This window comes from Sphaerodactylus townsendi, linkage group LG06 (assembly GCF_021028975.2).
Source record: "Sphaerodactylus townsendi isolate TG3544 linkage group LG06, MPM_Stown_v2.3, whole genome shotgun sequence".
NCBI classification, from domain to species: Eukaryota; Metazoa; Chordata; class Lepidosauria; order Squamata; family Sphaerodactylidae; genus Sphaerodactylus; species Sphaerodactylus townsendi.
In genome coordinates, this window is record NC_059430.1 from 91,537,521 (window position 1) to 91,555,156 (window position 17,636).

General features: G+C 42.1%; 1 protein-coding gene across 2 annotated transcripts in view; it reads right to left on the reverse strand.

The window, feature by feature from the left end:
• Nucleotides 1-1,814: 1,814 nt before the first annotated feature.
• CAMK1D (calcium/calmodulin dependent protein kinase ID) overlaps nucleotides 1,815-17,636 on the reverse strand; it is a 195,686-nt gene continuing 179,864 nt past the window's right edge. For both annotated transcript variants that reach the window (XM_048500590.1, XM_048500591.1), the window contains 3 exons: nucleotides 13,809-13,896; nucleotides 12,336-12,474; nucleotides 1,815-6,922 (listed from right to left, as the gene is read on the reverse strand). In XM_048500590.1, the coding sequence (XP_048356547.1) occupies nucleotides 6,804-6,922; nucleotides 12,336-12,474; nucleotides 13,809-13,896 (346 nt within the window). In that variant the 3' untranslated portion in view covers nucleotides 1,815-6,803. The remainder of the gene's footprint in view (nucleotides 6,923-12,335; nucleotides 12,475-13,808; nucleotides 13,897-17,636) is intronic.

The following is a 17,636-nucleotide window of genomic DNA, read 5'->3' on the forward strand; positions in this document are numbered from 1 at the left end:
ATTAATGCCAGAGGGATGGATTGTTTGCTGTTGCTATGCTTGGGTTCCACTTTTGCCCTGAGTGCTTCTGAGTCAACTCTACAAGTCCGAATATTAGTGGTTTGTGGGCCCACAAGCCTGACCACAAAGAATGCAAGTTGTGGAGGAAATCACAGCCTACTTCTTGTTTTTAAAAGAATATTTGAGAAAACTGCCTTCTTTCCTCTCTTCTCAACAGGCACAGTGGACTGATGCATAGATAGAAGCCTCTCTATTTGATAAAGTTATTCTTATTCCCTTAAAAACAAGAGTCCAAAACAGAGCTGTGGGTGGGGGTTACATTCTTAGCCGTCGCCATGCTTGGTTCATATAATACCAATTTTCGCATTTAGCTATAATAAGTACGATTTGTGGAACTGTATCATTATTACAAAATCAGATGTTGGACACAGAAGAAAGCCTGGCACTTTGGAATGTGTTTTAACATAAAGGTAAAGCTCAGGAGAAGTGTAGAGATGACATACAATTGAAAACATGCAGTGCAGTTTCATGCATTAGTAGACCATTTGGTGTCCCTGTCAGTCCAGCAGCAATTTCTCCTCTGCTGCCCCCCACAAACAGCAACACTTGGGGGTCACATATCCAATTTTTCACCCATTCTTATAAGAAAAAATCCTTAAACTCAAACTCTTTTTTTCTAAGCCTGAAGGCAGATGTTAAATTTTCAGTCAGATTGATCACTAAAATCCCAGCTCACCCAGCAAACATTTTTTCTCTCCTATTCTGATTTTAAACATGAAACTGAATCAGATGGGATGTCAATTCAAGAAGGCCAGGAGTTACCAAAGTGAAGCACAGCCAGAACATGGGATCCTTGCAATTGTTCCTCAGGCTGAATGAGAGATTGGATATGTTGATTACCTACATGAACCAGTGGGTTCCCCAACACATCCTGTTATTCCATTCTTCTCTTTTACACACTGCAGAACAAAGGCCTTCCCACCATGGCTTGGAATACTTTATTTCCTACCCATCCTTTTTTGTTCTTCGTTAAACCTCAAGCCTGATGAAGAGTTCTAGGGAACTCTGAAGCTTCCTTGCTGTTTTGCATTATTTGGTTGCTCCAAATGAAAGATATCATGCCCTTCCTGCTTTGACAGTTATCTGTGGACTGTCATGACTCCACCAAATCTTTGAACACTGACGGCTGATTCACTCATGAGGTCACTGCAAAGACTATGGATGAGGCATGTCCTTAGACTATTGTGCTGGGATCTCTGATATCAAGTGTGGAGGAGAGGGTCAATTTGGTCTAGGACCACAGCACATGAGGAGAAGGGTCTTTAGTAGGGTTGCCAACCTCCAAGTGGAAGCTGGAGATTTCCTGGGATTATAATTGATCTGACGAAGGAGATCAGCTAACCTGGAGAAAATGGCTGCTCTGGAAGGTGGACTCTCTGGCATTATACCACATTGACATTATCTCCAATATCTGCACTCCTGAGGCTCCACCACCCAAATCTCCAGGTATTTCCTAACCCAGAACTGACAACTCTAGTCTTTAGCCTTTTCCCCCCACTTGATCTTCCTGAATTAAAACCACTCTGGAGAGGAAGGCAAGGCTTGAGTGTGGTGTAGTGATTAAGAGCAGGTGCACTCTAACCTGGGGAACCGGGCTTGATTCCCCGCTCTGTCACTTGAGCTGTGGAAGCTTATCTGGTGAACAAGATTAGCTTGTGCTGTCCAACACATGCCAGCTGGGTGACCTTGAGTGAGTCACAGTTCTTTGGAGCTCTCTCAGCCCCACCTACCTCACAGAGTGTTTGTTGTGAGGGGGAAGGGAAAGGAGTTTGTAAGCCCCTTTTGAGTCTCCTTACAGGAGAGAAAGGGGGATATAAATCCAACTCTTCTTAAGTATGTTTTACTCCTGGGCTGCAATCCTATGCAAACTGGGTCCATGTGGGACTATGGATTCCTTTCTTAGGTTAATATTCCAGGGTGGGGGTATTTTATCAGCAGGAGTTGCTGACAGGAGATTTGTAGCTGGAGATCTCTCCCTCTATCCCTTGAAAAGGTGAGAGGGCACAGCACATCAAACAGGGGAGTTGGCAGTCAGAGACAGAGAGAGAACTCTGCATTTATTTATTTGGGATATGTGTTGTCTCTCAAGAAAAAAGCAGCTTGCAGCGCCTGAACAACCTGTTGAAAGTTAAACACATTATGGTGCATGGCCTGTCTCTGGGGATGTGATGAAGGACAGTGGATTTGCAGGACGGTATCCATTTACCACTTTTTTACTTAACCCTTCTGCCAAGGAGCTTAGGGTGGCATCTATAGTCTTTTTCCTTCTGCTTCAGAAGAACGTCACCAGGAGGCTAATGACAGCCCCAACACGGCCCAATTAGTGAGATCTAAACCTGGCTCATCAGAGTGTAACACCTTGAACTTACACCCCATTGGCTGTAGGAATTTCCTTCTGATTCCACTTACACTCTGATTGGATGTATATAAATCAACTGATATTTACACACAAACACATGAGAAGCTGCCTTGTATGGAATCAGACTGTCAGTCCATCAAATTCAGTACTGACTGGCAGCAGCTCTCTTGGGTCTCAAGGAGAGATCTTATACTTCACCTGCTACCTAATCCTTCTAGGTGTAGATGCCGGGGATTGTGCCGGGGACCTTCTGCATGCCAAACAAATGCTCTACCACTCACTCTTGGCTTCTTCCCTAAAAGGGGCACCATATGTTTTCAGTGTTCAAAGGAAGCCAAATGGCATAGCACTGCCCCCAAACTACCCATTGCTTGAACAGTGGGGCATGGAACAGTTTAATTCAAAGCTACCTGCTTTCTCCAATGACAATTTTCAGCCATTTAGTTTTTTTTTAAAAAAAAACACCCTACTTTTTGCTGAATAGGGGCCACTTCCTTGTTCCCCTCTCTAGTGCTAATATCTATCCTGAAATTTAAAATCTTTTCCAGGAAGCAAACAGATTTTTTTTCATCTGTAGAAAGACCCTCTGAATAAGACTTTTGCTCACTTTTGCTCCATTTTCCAGCTGCTGAAACAGGATTAAGGCCACAGCCTCCATCATAGACAGAAAGAGATCAGTCTGAATATTACATTCATATGCACTCTAAATAAAACAATGGGAGGGTATACATTTCAGCTGCTCGCATCCGGAAAACTATTCCTGGCTCTTTTCAGAATGTCCAATGTGAATATATCTGAGTTCTCAAATCAAATGAAGTGCCTTTGCCCTAGGGAAAAGTGGTAAATTTTTTCTCAAGGAAAAAGGAATTGCTCAGTGGGACTCCCAGATTTACAAAACAGAAGAGAGATTTGATCTAATTAGACAAACTGGATTGTATGCTATGCCTGGATGATACTGAAACAACATAAACAGCCAGGAAAATCCAAATGTCCTGGAATAAAGGGAGATTGGGAAGGGTGTCCTTAGTTCCTGGGATGAGTCAGTCAGTGAAACATTTAAAGTTCCCTTTATTTCAGTGGAAAAAAATAATACCGCGAGCATGGCTTCCTTATATATACCAATGAATTTTGATAACTGGCTTAATCTTTGATTGGCTAAATTGCATGTTGATTGGCTAAATTGATTGGCTAAATTGCATGTTGACATTGCTTGGATGGTTTTACTGAAAAGAGGGAAGAGGTTTTTTATTTCCTTGCCCTGCTCATGAATGACCGCATATGAAAAAAGGACTTTGGGTCTGCTAGGTCATAATTCTTGAAGCTCTACAAAAGGGAGACCAAACCAGTAGATTATGAGAAAACTGCCTCATACAAAGCCAGACCAGACCACTATCTAGCCACACAGCATTCTTGACACAGACTGGCAGTGGCTTTCCAAAGTAGTGCAGGCACAGTCTTGCTCCCTGGGAGATCCTTTACAAGAGATTGAATCCAGTAACTTATGGATTTCCATTCCTACTGAAAGATGATTGACAGAGATAAGGAACTAGAGTCATTATGGAAGCAAAACTGATCGTGACGCAGTTCTTTAAGGAGCGACGGAACCTGTGACCTAGATTTTCTTCTCGAGTCCAAATCCATTTGAAGTTTACTGATTAGCTAGAAGAGTAACGTCAAGGGCTGGTATGGCTGGGCTTCTGCTGAAACCCATGACCTGGCAGAAGACCCACCAAACACTTTTCTTATCCAAACCAGTCAAGATGGGAAGATCACATTAGAGGACCCTGCAATGTTGCAGGACTACCTGGGGCCATTTCTCTGAAGCTGCTTGAAGAAGCACTTGTAGAATGGCTGTGGCTCAGGGGTAAAGCATCTGCTTGGTATGCAGAAGGTCCTAAGTTCAATCCCAGCATTTCCAATTAAGGGATTATATAGCAGGTGATGTAAAACACCTCTTCCTAAGACCCTAACACCTTTGTCTAAGACTGACAGTCTGAGTACACAATACTGATCTTGATGGACCAACAAGGCCTGATTCAGTACAAGGTAGCCTGTGTGAGAGAAAGAGTAGAATGTGATTCTTGCGGTTCCTTTAAATCCCATTGGCTCTTTTTGCAAAGTGCTTGCACCAGTGGAGCTGGAAAGAAGAGTCAGTTGAGTTGTGCTTTACTCCCTTCTCCAGGCAGGTGAGTTTGTGCATGCATGTGTGCATGAGAGGAAAGCCAAACTTAAAGAGGCTACTGGAAGGCATCCTGCCCCAGCTCCCCAAAATATGAAGCCAGCTTTGTGGTACAAGGATCTCTAAAATTTGAAATTTTTGCTATAAAATGCAGGCTGCAAGTCTACTCCATATTAGACACCTGCATATGTTAAATATGCAAAGGAAAGTGCCTTTATTGGGTGATGGGCAACAGGTCACATAATTTTGTTTGAATGAGCAATTGGAAGAATGAGTATCTGTTTAAGCCTCATAGACTTCTACTGGCTTGGCACATCCTATTTGGCTCATCTCACACTACTTAGTCCTTCTCCTCACTTCTGATCACAAACTACAGCCCTTGGTAAAATGAGAATGAACAGCCATTACGTTTACATATGCAGCTCTTCCTATTATCCAAGATGGTAAGGACGGAGCAGAATGGTTAAACATGAAGATGTTGATATTCTAGCGAACAAAAAGGGCTGTGGGGGAAGAGACAAGGGATGCAATTCTTCAGACACATAAGCAGGGTCAGCACCTTGGGGATCTCCTCAGACCTGGCTGGCAGCTACATGGGTCTGGGAGGCACTTTCAGGCATAAGTCATGACATTTTCTTTCACCTATGCCACTGGGCCAGGCAGGCACTGCCAAAGCTTATGTGTGGTTGCTTGGATAGAGAACCACTCCTGTTTGCTGCACAAACTGTCTATATGTTGCAGCTTAGCCCATATGCTGGGAGCTGCCTGCCCCTGGTATAGATTGTTTAAAAAGGAAAACATTCATAGGAAAATATTCATAGAACCCAGACAAGAAAGGTCCATATCACCTCAAACTGACCTTGTTTACCTCACTGGGTCTGTTTTACTCATGGGAACACAAAAGCATGGGTGCACCAACATGTACAGCAAGAGTCCCCAAACTTTTTGTGCCTGTGGACACATTTAGAATTCTGAAAAGTGTTGGTGGGCACAACAAAATAGCTGTCACAAAATGGCTTCAGCAGGAGGTGACGCCAACCACAAAATGATCTCCACAGCTTAAGTTCAAGAACATAGTGTAGATCCTTGCACTGCAGTGTGAGTTGTTGCCAAAGCAACATTTTTAAAAATCCACACGGCCAATCAAATGTCCAACTGTCAATCAGAAGTCTGGCTGGGCAAAAGCCCTACCTGGTCCTGCTCACTTCCTAAAAAACTTGGAGGGTACTAGACAAGATGTTGGTGGGCACCATTGCACTCACAGGCACCATCTTGGGGACCCCTCATGTACACAAACAAGGACAACATTATTGGGCAATATGTATGTCAGGAATATATTCTGTCTCCCACCTCCCTATTAAATTAAGGGAATAAAGCTGAATTGGGTAGGGCTGAAGGGATGGCAGGCTTAGCAAGGGAAAGAGCAGAGCATGGCAGGAAGTAACACATGAGAACAAGCGTCAAGCACAACTTCCCTTTCAGCCAAACCCATATTCATCATTGCCTTCTTTCTTACACTCAAACATTGCTCTGACTGCAGGTTCACAGCACCAATGAGGCAACATCAGAGCAACCTTCATTCCTGTTTACTTTTCCCCTAAGAAAAGCTGGAGGGAAGTAATGTCCACAATCACAGCAAAATCCAGAAAAGTTTGCAATGCAATGTTAAGAACTAAGGAAAAAAATGCCTCTGAAACTTCCATGGTTTGAAAAGATTAATGCAAGTTTAAACAAAACTGATGCAGCTGGAAAATATAGGGGGGGGACCAAATAAAAGTTAATAATGCTTTGAAATTAACTCTATTTAAATAATCCAGTTGAGACCTTTAGTTAATGAAAAAAAACAAGTATAGTTATTTACAGTGAGAAAAGAGTAAATCACTGAGGAACTAATACGTCCACTAGTTATTACATTCCTAGATTCATTCAATCAGCACCAGATACTTTTTGACTCGATCCAGACCCCTCCCTCCCACCCTGCAGGAGTCATTGCAGTCTGTGATAAATGTAACATTTCAGAATTGCAGTATAAAATATGGCCATTAAAAAAAACTTCTTTTCTTCTAGTCCTTTGCCAAGTTTGTAAAGCAGGATGAAATCACCTAGGTGAAGGTTTGCCTGCCTGCCTGACCGTTTGTGTGCCCACTGGGGCACATCCCCCACTTCTGACCTCCTCGTCCTATAAGGGGAAGCAACAGGTCTGGCTCACTTGCTCCCCGTATGCACTGTTGTTACTGTGGTCTGCCTGGTTCTTCTCTCTCCTACAGCTGAAATGCCAGATGAAGTTGATGATGCAAAACTACAGAGAGTGGATGGCGACATACCTGGAAGAAAAAGGACCAGAAATTACCAATGAGTCAAGTGTAATGTAATGGTCAGAATGTCAGGACAGGGGTCCCCAGGCTTGTTAAGCCTGTAAACCTTTTTCACATTTTTTGGGGGAAAAAAGAAGCGTGCACCATACAGTTTTTGATACAAGGTCCTTTTCCGCACAAGTTCCCTTTAATTCCACATGTTTTTTCTTCTGTTTGGTTCTGGAAACATTATATCTTCTTTTTCCACCATTGTTTTCCTGAGCACTTTTTCCATGCTCCAAACCAGTTTTCTTTGAGAATCCAGTCATGTTGAAACAGTCTTTATTTCTCCATCCCACCAAACATCTAGCGCTTATCCATGCCTCTGGACAGTTGCCCAACCTCCCTTTGAGCTATTTTATCTTTCCCATTGTTCACCATTTCTTAAAGAAGTTTTTATTTAATTGTTCTGTATCACATTATGGATGTAACATAAGGGCACAGACACAAGCTAGGTCGATTGTATCAGCTTTGCCAATTTCACTCTGGATGAGCAATGCTACACTAAGGTGAAGATACAATTTGTGTACAGTTAGGAATAAGGAAATTGACAAGAGATTGCCGCAGTAATGATGGCGCTTTACTGCAGAAGTCCCGTGTCAATTTCCTCCTGCAAAAGCAACTTCCCTTGTCAATTTCACTCACGCCTAATTGTGGATACATTGTATCTTTGCCTTAATTCTCATTTGGAATGAAATGGCCAAATTGATACAATTGACCTGGGTTGTGTCTGTGCCCATATTACATCACTAATGCCATAGAATTTTTTTTTTTACTCAAGTGATTTACTCATGCCCCTTAGGGCCAAACTACACGATACCTGTGACATGAATCAGGTCCGTTTTCACTCTGGAAAGCTCCTTGCCCCTCTGTGCAGTGTTCACGAGCTGCACTGAGTTTCCCAATTATATGTGTGATTGCAAGGGTCCTGAAAGGATCCTGGCTGTGAAGATCCAGGGCAGAGGAATGAGAGGAATGCTTCCAACTGAACAGGTGCAGAAATGGCACATGCAACATAACTGAACTAATTTCAAAATAGACATCCCAGGATGCTCTGCAGGACAATGATCAAGCCAGGATTACTTGGCCACCATGCTGAAAGCTGCCACTGAGCAGGTGCAAAATGGCTCGCGATATTTCTTGTGGGCAAATCTTTGAGGAATCAAAAGAGGGGCTTGAATCAACCCAAAACAGGCATGCTAAGTCTAAATGTGGATCATGACCTTTGTGAAATGCTCAGGATCCCTGGTTTCAAGGTCCAGAGAAATAAGAGTGTCTGTGTCTGTGGCCTAGCTGAGGGCACCTGGCTATGATACAGCTGTCTCGGATAAGCTCAGCTGTCTGCTGGCAGGGAGCCAACGGAAGCTCTCAGTTTCTGTTTGGTTTCATTCAAGACCCCCTTTGGATTTTAGACTCAAGAAGAAAGGATGTGCCAGGAAACCTATCAGCAGGCAACAGTGGAGGGGCCTGGGTTTCAATCACTGCTCAGGGTGGAACCAGACTACACAGGGCTGCTGCTGAAAATGGCAGCACCACTGTCTGCTATAACGTTTTGCTCCATCCTTGCCTATAAATCTCACTGGGCCAGCAACTTGCTTTCAATCTAGCTTCCTTCACAGGGCAACTGCAGGGCTAAAATGGAATAACATAATGCGCTTAACTGTTGGTAAGTCTGATGGCGTTTATAAGAGACAAAAACATGGACAATCTCCTTAAGGACTGGAAACCCTTTGCAGAGTGCAGCTCTATTTGTATATGAAAACATATACAAATAGAGAAATAATGGCAGGATTTGAGATTTAAATGAAAACAGTGTATTGGACTAAAGTAGCTTTATAAGAAGGACTAAAAATGAAAAAAAGTGCAGATATTAACCACAAGCACAAAACTAGATTAGTGTGTGGTTTTTTTCTTTTACTACTATTACTATAGGGGGAGGGGAGATCAGATTTGGGCTTTTCCATTTTCTCTTTCTGTATATGTTGTCTATATGTGTCAAATAAGTAAGATTTTCCTTAAAAAAACACCCCATTGTGCGCTTACTGGAGGAAGTATGGGATAAATGGATTAATGATTGTGAATGCTAAGAACAGCAACCTTCCTCTCATATTTCCAGATCCAGAAAGGAGCATGAAAAAAAGTTTGGATGCCAGTTAGTCATTCTTTAGGAGTCTGCTCTCGTAAGCAAATGTGACAAGCACCTGCAATGACAGCTGACACATCTTCTCATCTCCCAGCAGCTGTGGATTCAGTGGGGCCTAGTTTCCCCACCTGTGTACAACCAGCTTCCATGTAGACATCAGGGAAGACCCCTGCATTCCTTACATAGCGAACAGAGCCAATTAGCGCATAAAACACCCAGCTCAATTGTATAATGCCAACCAAGTGAGGCTTTGATCTCATCTCCCATCATAAAGACAGTCATATGTTAAAAGCCTTTCATTAGCTAGGTTTGGGGAATTCTTTTCATGCCCAGAAGGGAAGTCATGATCTTGAAACTGTGGAGTACTGGAACTTTTGCACACAGGAAACTGAAACCTTGGTGAGTTCCGCAGGGCCTGTAAGACGGAGCTATTCCACCGAGCCTTTGGGGGGGGGGCGTGGTTCTATCGCCCCCCACTGAGACTGAGGCTGCCTGTTTTTCCATCTTGGTTGGGCCCTGACTCCATCTTGGGCCCTGCCTACCTCTCCCCCTTCTGGCCTTTAGATCGGGCACCTGTTTTTAACAACTTCTGTTGTCTTAATTGTATTTATTTTTAGTAACTGCTGCTCAAGTTTTAATGGGTTTAAGTTATATTTTGTATTGATTGCTGTCTTAGAGAACAGCTATACTGTGAGCCGCCTCGAGCCCTCCGGGGGTGAGGCGGCCTATAAATCCAACAAATAAATAAAAATAAATAAATTTTACCAAAGCTGAATTAGGATGGTACTGATGGCTATCTGAGGGCATTGCTACACAAACATTTATTTGGCGACTAGACGACTGCATACAACACACTGTTCCCTGAACACTATGTGTTCCAGCCTGCTCTCATCATTCAGTTCCTAAAAGCATTCAGCTGCAGAATCAAAGGTAAGCAGCCTGCACAGTCCAGTCCCCAGGGCTAGCACTCATTTTTCCTTTTCCAGGAATATCTATGTGACAGTGCTTGAATAAGAGAAGGAGAATTACCACCATAACCTTTCATGCCACTGAGATCTCATCCTAAGATAGCACATACCTACAGGTCTCTAGCATTTCTGTGCTAGAGGGATTGGTGCTGTGGCACTGCTAGTATGTGGGAATTCTAGACTTTTGGAAGGCCAAGTGAACTTCTGCAAATCCAGGAGGAATATAATCAAGAATTGTTGGCTTTCAGAAAATGGTCACCAGGGCTCATACTATGGAACCAGACCTATTGACTGAAATGGCTACAGCAGCTTCTAAACAGTCATAACAGTAATTTTGGATAAGTTACAGCAATATTCTGAAGAATCAGGATACACCTTCAAAGGACTCTGAAAAAGGCCATGAGTGTTGAGTCTACCCTCTGCTCTGAAAGAATTCACAGTTGTGCCCTAAAATGCACCCCCACTGAAGGGAAACAGCAGGAATAGGTGGGTTGGCTGTCCTTCAGCATCACTGATCTTCTCATTGAGAAAGCTTGGGGAAAAAAACCTCAAGTGACAGCAAACTCGAACAACAACAGAACATTCTATGCCCAACTCTTCCCCATTCTCAAGGCAGCTTCTTTGGATCCTTCTTTCAATTGGTTCTTACGGGAACAACTCTGTCTTAACACAGCCCTAAGAAATGCTTAAGCCTGCCTGCTGTAGCTTGTGATTGCTGAATTTCATTAGTGTCTCTTTTTCCTGGTAAGCATTCAAAAGATTGATTGTCACTAGCCTCCTTTCCCCCTACTTGCCTTTTGTCAAAATAGTCTTTTTCTTATTTTAAATTGTTCCTTGATACCAAGCAAAATTCTGGTTTGAGAAATAGCTGAATTCTGCTGTGTTGTCCCAGTCATGGAACCCTTGATTGACAGTGGGTTCAAATAGAATTCTACTATTGACAGTTGGGAACTGACAGAGGTTGATATCCAGAGTGAAAGGAACACGGTGATGATGTAGGATCAAGAAAGAACTTGTATGAGGGAAGTGAATTGAGGGTCCCTCCGTAAGAAAAATAGCTTCAAAGTAAAATATGTTATTGTATCCAGTTGTAAGGAAGAAAACTGGTGGACTGTGTGTTGTGTTCCTGCCTCCACCAACCTTTGAAATATTGTTTTAAAGAAGCTTATGTCAGTTCAACTAAGCAGTGACTGCCAAGTGTTTTCTATCTCAATAGCTCAAAAATAACAAATACCTGTCTGTAAAATCAATCAGCCACATACTGAATACAAAATATCTATTGTTTATAAAAAATCCTAAGTTTCTTCATTCCTGTTGTTTTACCTGCCAAGTTCATTTCTGAAACCTCCCCAATAACCTGATTTTACCATTACCTCCAAAGAGGAAAATAAACAGTTTTGTGTTTTGTTGAAGGCTTTCACGGACGGAATCACTGGGGTGTTGTGGGTTTTCTGGTTCTATGGTTGTGTTCTAGTAGTATTTTCTCCTGATGTTTTGCCTGCATCAGTGGCTGGCATCTTCAGAGGATCTTCTGAAGATGCCAGCCACAGATGCAGGTGAAATGTCAGGAGAAAATAGTACTGGAACATGGCCATACAACCCGGAAAATCCACAACACCCGAGTTTTGTGTTTATAATTCAATAAGTCTCTCATGTGCCATATTCTGATCTATGCCAATAAAAGTATGGGTCTTCCTAAGTGTGGGTCAGAAAAACCATGTGAAATACAATCCATATGTCTCTGTAGTGAGGAATAAAATAAAATAAGAAACCATCATACCTGGGTTGTGGGATAAAGTGCTGCTTCACTTGGTAGCACAACAGGCAATGTCCTTTGTGTGGTCTTCAGTATATCTAAGCATACCCTTGCATTTAACAGCCAAAGGTTACTCAGAAACTTCAGAAAGCCTGCTTTGTTGGACCAAATAGTTCAGAACCCTGTTTCGAACAGAGATGCCTCTGGAAGCTCATAAGCACCATGGAGATGGCTTTTCCCCATTCAGTACTAGCAAAGAGAGGTTGTCCTCTTCAAAGCATTTGCAGTAGGGACCAAGTGAAAAGGGCAGCCCTTTCCTAAACGGAGTTAACCAAATGTTCCATTGACCAACAGTGCATTGTAACGCTCCATATAGGCCTTCCTTCCACAAATGTCTTCCCAGTGTGGCCATTGCCACAACCCATTTAATTCCACAGTTTTTAGATTTCTATCCCACTGTAAACAGGCATTCTCAAGGTACAACACCTAGCAGCCACTGGGCTTTCATGTACTCACAATCTTTCTTAGCTGTTCCATCGGAGAGGGGTTTTGCCAGACTGAGACTGGTCGACATGTTTGCATTTGAACTGTCCAAACTACTGCCGAGATGTAATCTTCTCATGTGCCTTACCACTGCTGTGGCATTAAATGCTTGCTGGAAAACAAACAGGGAGAGAAAGGCTGCTGGACACGTGGCACCATCTCTAACATCTGTCAAAGGAACACATAGGTTGTGCTTTTTCAAACCACTCCCAAGGGTCCAAACAATACAGAGAATGTCCTGCCTAACCAGAGCTGGCAGCTGACTTTCCATCAAACCATAATGATCAAATGTAAAAATATTCCCTCACAGGCAAGCTGCATGCTCACCTTCTGTGCTCTTAGATTTCACCCCTGTAAAGTTGTCTTATGTGACAAGGACAGTGTTGTAAATTATTATTGTGGGGCTGGAATTAGGCACCCTGGAGTCCCATGTGACCCCAGTGTACAGCTACAGGACATAAAAATTGCCTTCCCTCACACCAAGTTGCAGCAACAATGGAAGTCCCTTCTCTCTCCCCTCTCCCTCCCATGCCCTGCCCCCAACATGAGGAGTGTGCAAGTACGGACACCTAGAAGTGAGAGGAGATAGGATGCTGGAGAGCCATCATGGGGTAGTGGTTAAGAGCAGTGGGCTCTTATTTGGAGAATCAGGTTTGTTTCCCTGCTCCTTCACATGAAGCCTGCTGGGTGACTTTGGGCTAGTCACAGTTCTCTCAGAACTCTCTCAGCCCCACCTACCTCACAAAATATCTGTCGTGGGGAGAGGAAGGTAAATGTAAGCCATTTTGAGACTCCTTAAAGGCAGAGAAAAGCAGGGTATAAAAACCAACACTACTACTTCTTCTAGTGGGGAGGGGCCACTGGAGAACATTTTGCCTAGACTATCCGCCACCCCTCATTAATTACTAGTCATTTGCAATGTACTGTCCCAGGAGAGATTTTCCTATCTGAAAGCAAGAGAATGAAATGATAAAGTCAGAAATATCTGAGCACAAGTCAGAAATATCAAAAGATCTCTTCAGTGTGCAGAAATGTAATTGTGCTTGAGTTTAACAGATGGGACTGTGACAGATTTAATTACACTAAGTCTCACTGCTTTTAGTAGATGGATGCCACTGCCAAGCAGGTACTCAAACAATTATATTCCAATCTGAAGAACTGGAATTTTGTTGTGGTGGGATGGAAATGGATGGCAATTTTTTATTTTTATGAGTTCTTCCTTTGGGAGACAGAAACAAGAAAAAGAAGAAAAATAGGGCTAACACATTCCCTTAGGAAGCTCTTTTATGACTCCAATGAATAACATTTATTCACAAAATACTAGGTCAATTGCATTAAGCTAAAAGCTCTGGTGGGAAAAAGGTGGGAAATATTCCACATTCAGTTCAGCCCAGGTAAAGATCAGTGACAGCTCTTGCAACATCAACTGAAAATGTAACTGCTTACTCTCCATTTGCTTTTTGCAAAGTTCTTGCGGATCTGAGCACTGACGGATTCATGGATATTTTTACTGAGGGCTGTGTCACCGGCGATCCTGAAAAAAGATAAAAATAAAAGGAGGCATTTTGAGAAGGTGTTGGTTTGCGAATAGGATTTTTATAGCAATCTTTCCATTTTCCTTATTTCACAAATCGTCTGCAATACAATGAAATACAGACTTGGGCATATCCTTGCATTGTTTTCTGTACTAAGAACCTACCATTTCCCATTTGTTTGGGCTCTGCAAAGCATATACAGGCCTTGATCTCCATATCACTTATGATCAGTTGAAGATCGGGATGGTGCCCCCTCACATGTCTGCTTTGCCCTCTGACACACTGACTTTTGTATTTTGGATATTATATCTGATGTATGTTGATGTATGATGTATGTTGATGTATGATGTATGTGATAAGTGCTGTCAAGTTGCTTCCAACTCATGGCGATACTACGAACCAATGTCCCCCAATACTATGTTCTGAATGAATCAATACCACCCAATACTAGGGCTTGAATTAACTTGATCTTGGTTGCCAGTGACATACAGGCCCTTTCTTAATAAATCACCTAAAATGTTTCTAAAACTAAATGATTAATTGCCTCCATTAAGTGTCCCTCCCCTTTTAAAAAGTTATGTGTTGAATTGATGCTTCAACGCTTCTTGCTGCAATTCTCATAGCTTGTATAATTTATGTTCTGTTCCAGGCAAGGGGGAACAGAGTGAGCTCAGAAAATGGTACTAAGGAGGAGGTTTGGGGGTGGCGCAGAAGCGTGGAAAAGATAGTAAATAGCAACGGAATATGTTTTAACAATGTTTCAACCAATCATTTTAAAAGGGGATCCATTCAAAACATTTTGAGTCTGGAAATAAAAGGGGGGAAAACAATGTGAAACACCATGGAGGAAACATTTTATTTCCTGCCTCAATATGTTTTAAAAGGATTGTGCGGAAAGGGCCATCCTTATGCTTAAGAATCTTTTCTAGCTCCTTCATGGCTGCCCTTCCTACTCTCAATCTTCTTTTGATTTCTTGGTTGCAGTCTCCCTTTTGGTTGATGATAGAGACAAGGAATAGAAAGTCTTCAACAATTTCAATTTCCTCATTATCCATCCTAAAATTGTGTAATTCTCCAGTAGCCATTATTTTTGTCTGCTTTCTTCAGCTGTAGTCCTGCTTTGGCATTTTCTCTTTTCATTTTCAGCAGTAGACATTTCAAATCTGCAATTTTCTACCAGTAATGTAGTATCATTGGCATATCTCAGATTGTTAAAGTTCCTCTCCATAATTTTCACTTCACTTTCATATAAATCTAATCCAGTTTTCCTTAGGGTATGTTCTACATACAGATAGAAGAGACAGGGAGATAAAATGATTAACTGTCTAACACCTTTGCCAATTGGAAACAATTCTATTTCTCCCCTTTCTGTCCCAACAGTAGCCTCTTGTCCATAGTACAGGTTGTGCATCAAAACTGTGGTACACCCATTTCCTTTAAAACCAGCCATATTTTTTCTGAGCCACACAGTCAAAAACTTTAAAACCAGCCATAGCTTTTTCTAAGCCACAGTCAGAAGCCTATGAAACAAAAGGTGATTTTCTTCTGAAATTCTCTCATATGCTTCAGTAACCAACATAAATTTGCAATATGATCTTTAGTACTTCTTCCTTTTCTGAATCCAGTTTGAACATCAGGCATTTCTTATCCCATATACCCTAACAGTCTTTGTTGTAAACTCAGCTGTTGACCCACAGAATCAGGGATGAACCTGGTCGAGGTTCAAAATGGTATCCAATATACCAGTGGTGGTGAACCTTTGGCACTCCAGATGTTATGGACTACAATTCCCATCAGCCCCTGTCAGCATGGCCAATTGGCAGGGGCTGGCAGGGGCTGATGGGAATTGTAGACCATAACATCTGGAGTGCCAAAGGTTCGCCACCACGGCAATATACAGATGACAAATGATCCTAACTCCCACTGTGCAGAGGCTCTACACAATTATTTCCATGAATGCCCTGGGCCAAGAATTTATAGGATTAGAAGTCCGCTTCAGTTTAATGACAATTCTGAAGTACTATTTTTTCCTCCACAAAACAACACTTATGGAGAAATGCCTTTTAAAAGAAAGGCTTACACTGAAATGTAAAATCAACATGGATTTTGCAGGAAAGATTTGTAAACAATAACAGGTGTAGTTCTCTAGTTGCTTTCTTCACATACTAACACTTTGCATGGGTTCTCTTCTGTACATAATAATACACAGCCCACTTCACAGTGTACTATGTATTTTTTGAGATGTAGGGAGCATACTGGCTGATTTGCTTGGTCCCTGGTTTTAACCTAACCCAGCTGACAACTGTGGAATGAACTTGGCATCCAGCAGATATTTGGTGGCTCAAACCACACTAATTGGCACCTTTCTTGACAGTTTCAATTATATGAAGAAGCAAAAAATGTCAGTGTACAGGAAATGTTCAGACTTCAAATACTCAGGACAGGTAACATGCTAATGCCTGTCTGGGGTACCCAAGAGATGATAGCTGCCTATGGCAAGGACGGAAGTTTCAAGGGCCATAAGAAATGTGGAAGAAGGGAAAGGACCTTCACCTTCCAATGGCCCATCTGGAAACAGAAGCAAAACATCACATTTTAAATCTGTTTTCCATTTCCACTCAGAACACTATATCATGTTTGTTCTTTCTCTCAACATCCTTACTTCAATCCTGCGTGATAGGATAGGCTGAGAAAGAACCAGCTACCCCAAGGTCACCCAACAAACTTCACTGTGGTGGGGATTTCAACCTTGATCTCCCAGATTCTTGTCTGGCCCTCTAACCACTATACCCACCATGGCTTTCCTGAAGGATTTCAGCACACTTGTTGAGGATGAGTGAAAACACCAGCTGTATCTTTAAAAACTTTTTTTTCTGTATTGGGTTTGAGGAATTGACTGATCCATGTAGTGAAAGAAACTCTTAACTATGAAACCTAATGCTGCAGTAAGCCACATAGTCCCTAAAGAATTCAACTGGGAGCTCAGGACCAACTAGTGATTTGCACCAGTAGCACTCGCACTCTTTCCTTTTTGTCCAGCTTTAGAAAAACAACAAAAAGAAAGATGCTATCATCAGCTGCAAAGAACGAAATACGTACCTGCACCATTAATATTTGTGAAAATGAGGGTACTTTGGCAACGTGACAAGCATTACATTCTTAATTTGTTTATGTATAATTTATACCCAGCCTTTCTTCCCAATGGAGATTCAAAATGGGGACCCATCACTTTCTTTCAATTTATCTTCATAATAACCCAGTGTGGCATGTTAGGCTGAGTGTGCATGGCTGGCCTAAGCACAACCAGCAAACTTCCACATCAGAACAGGGGTTCAAACCTGGGTCCCCCAGATCTTACTATAACACTCTAATTATTAGACCATTCATGGTGGTGGAGAACGCTGAAATATCCTCTTCTGAACTGCTCTCAATTATGTAAGCACCCTGCCAGTCTCCCTTGTATCAGGTCATGCTTGCTTGTATGTTTATATATTTTTATTGTACTGTTAAATATTTATACATATTTTAAAGATTATTAAATATTTGAATATTTTAATGCCTGATGTTCACTGCCTTGGAGATCCTGTTTGGGTGGTGGCATTTAAACGGAATGTAGAAACAAACAAATACATTTAAATCGAATCCCAAATTGCAGATTAGGATTTGCAGTGGGGTCAGATAAGGTTGAAGACACCCTCTGTGAAGCATGCTGTGATGTTTTTGTTTTCTTAAAATCACA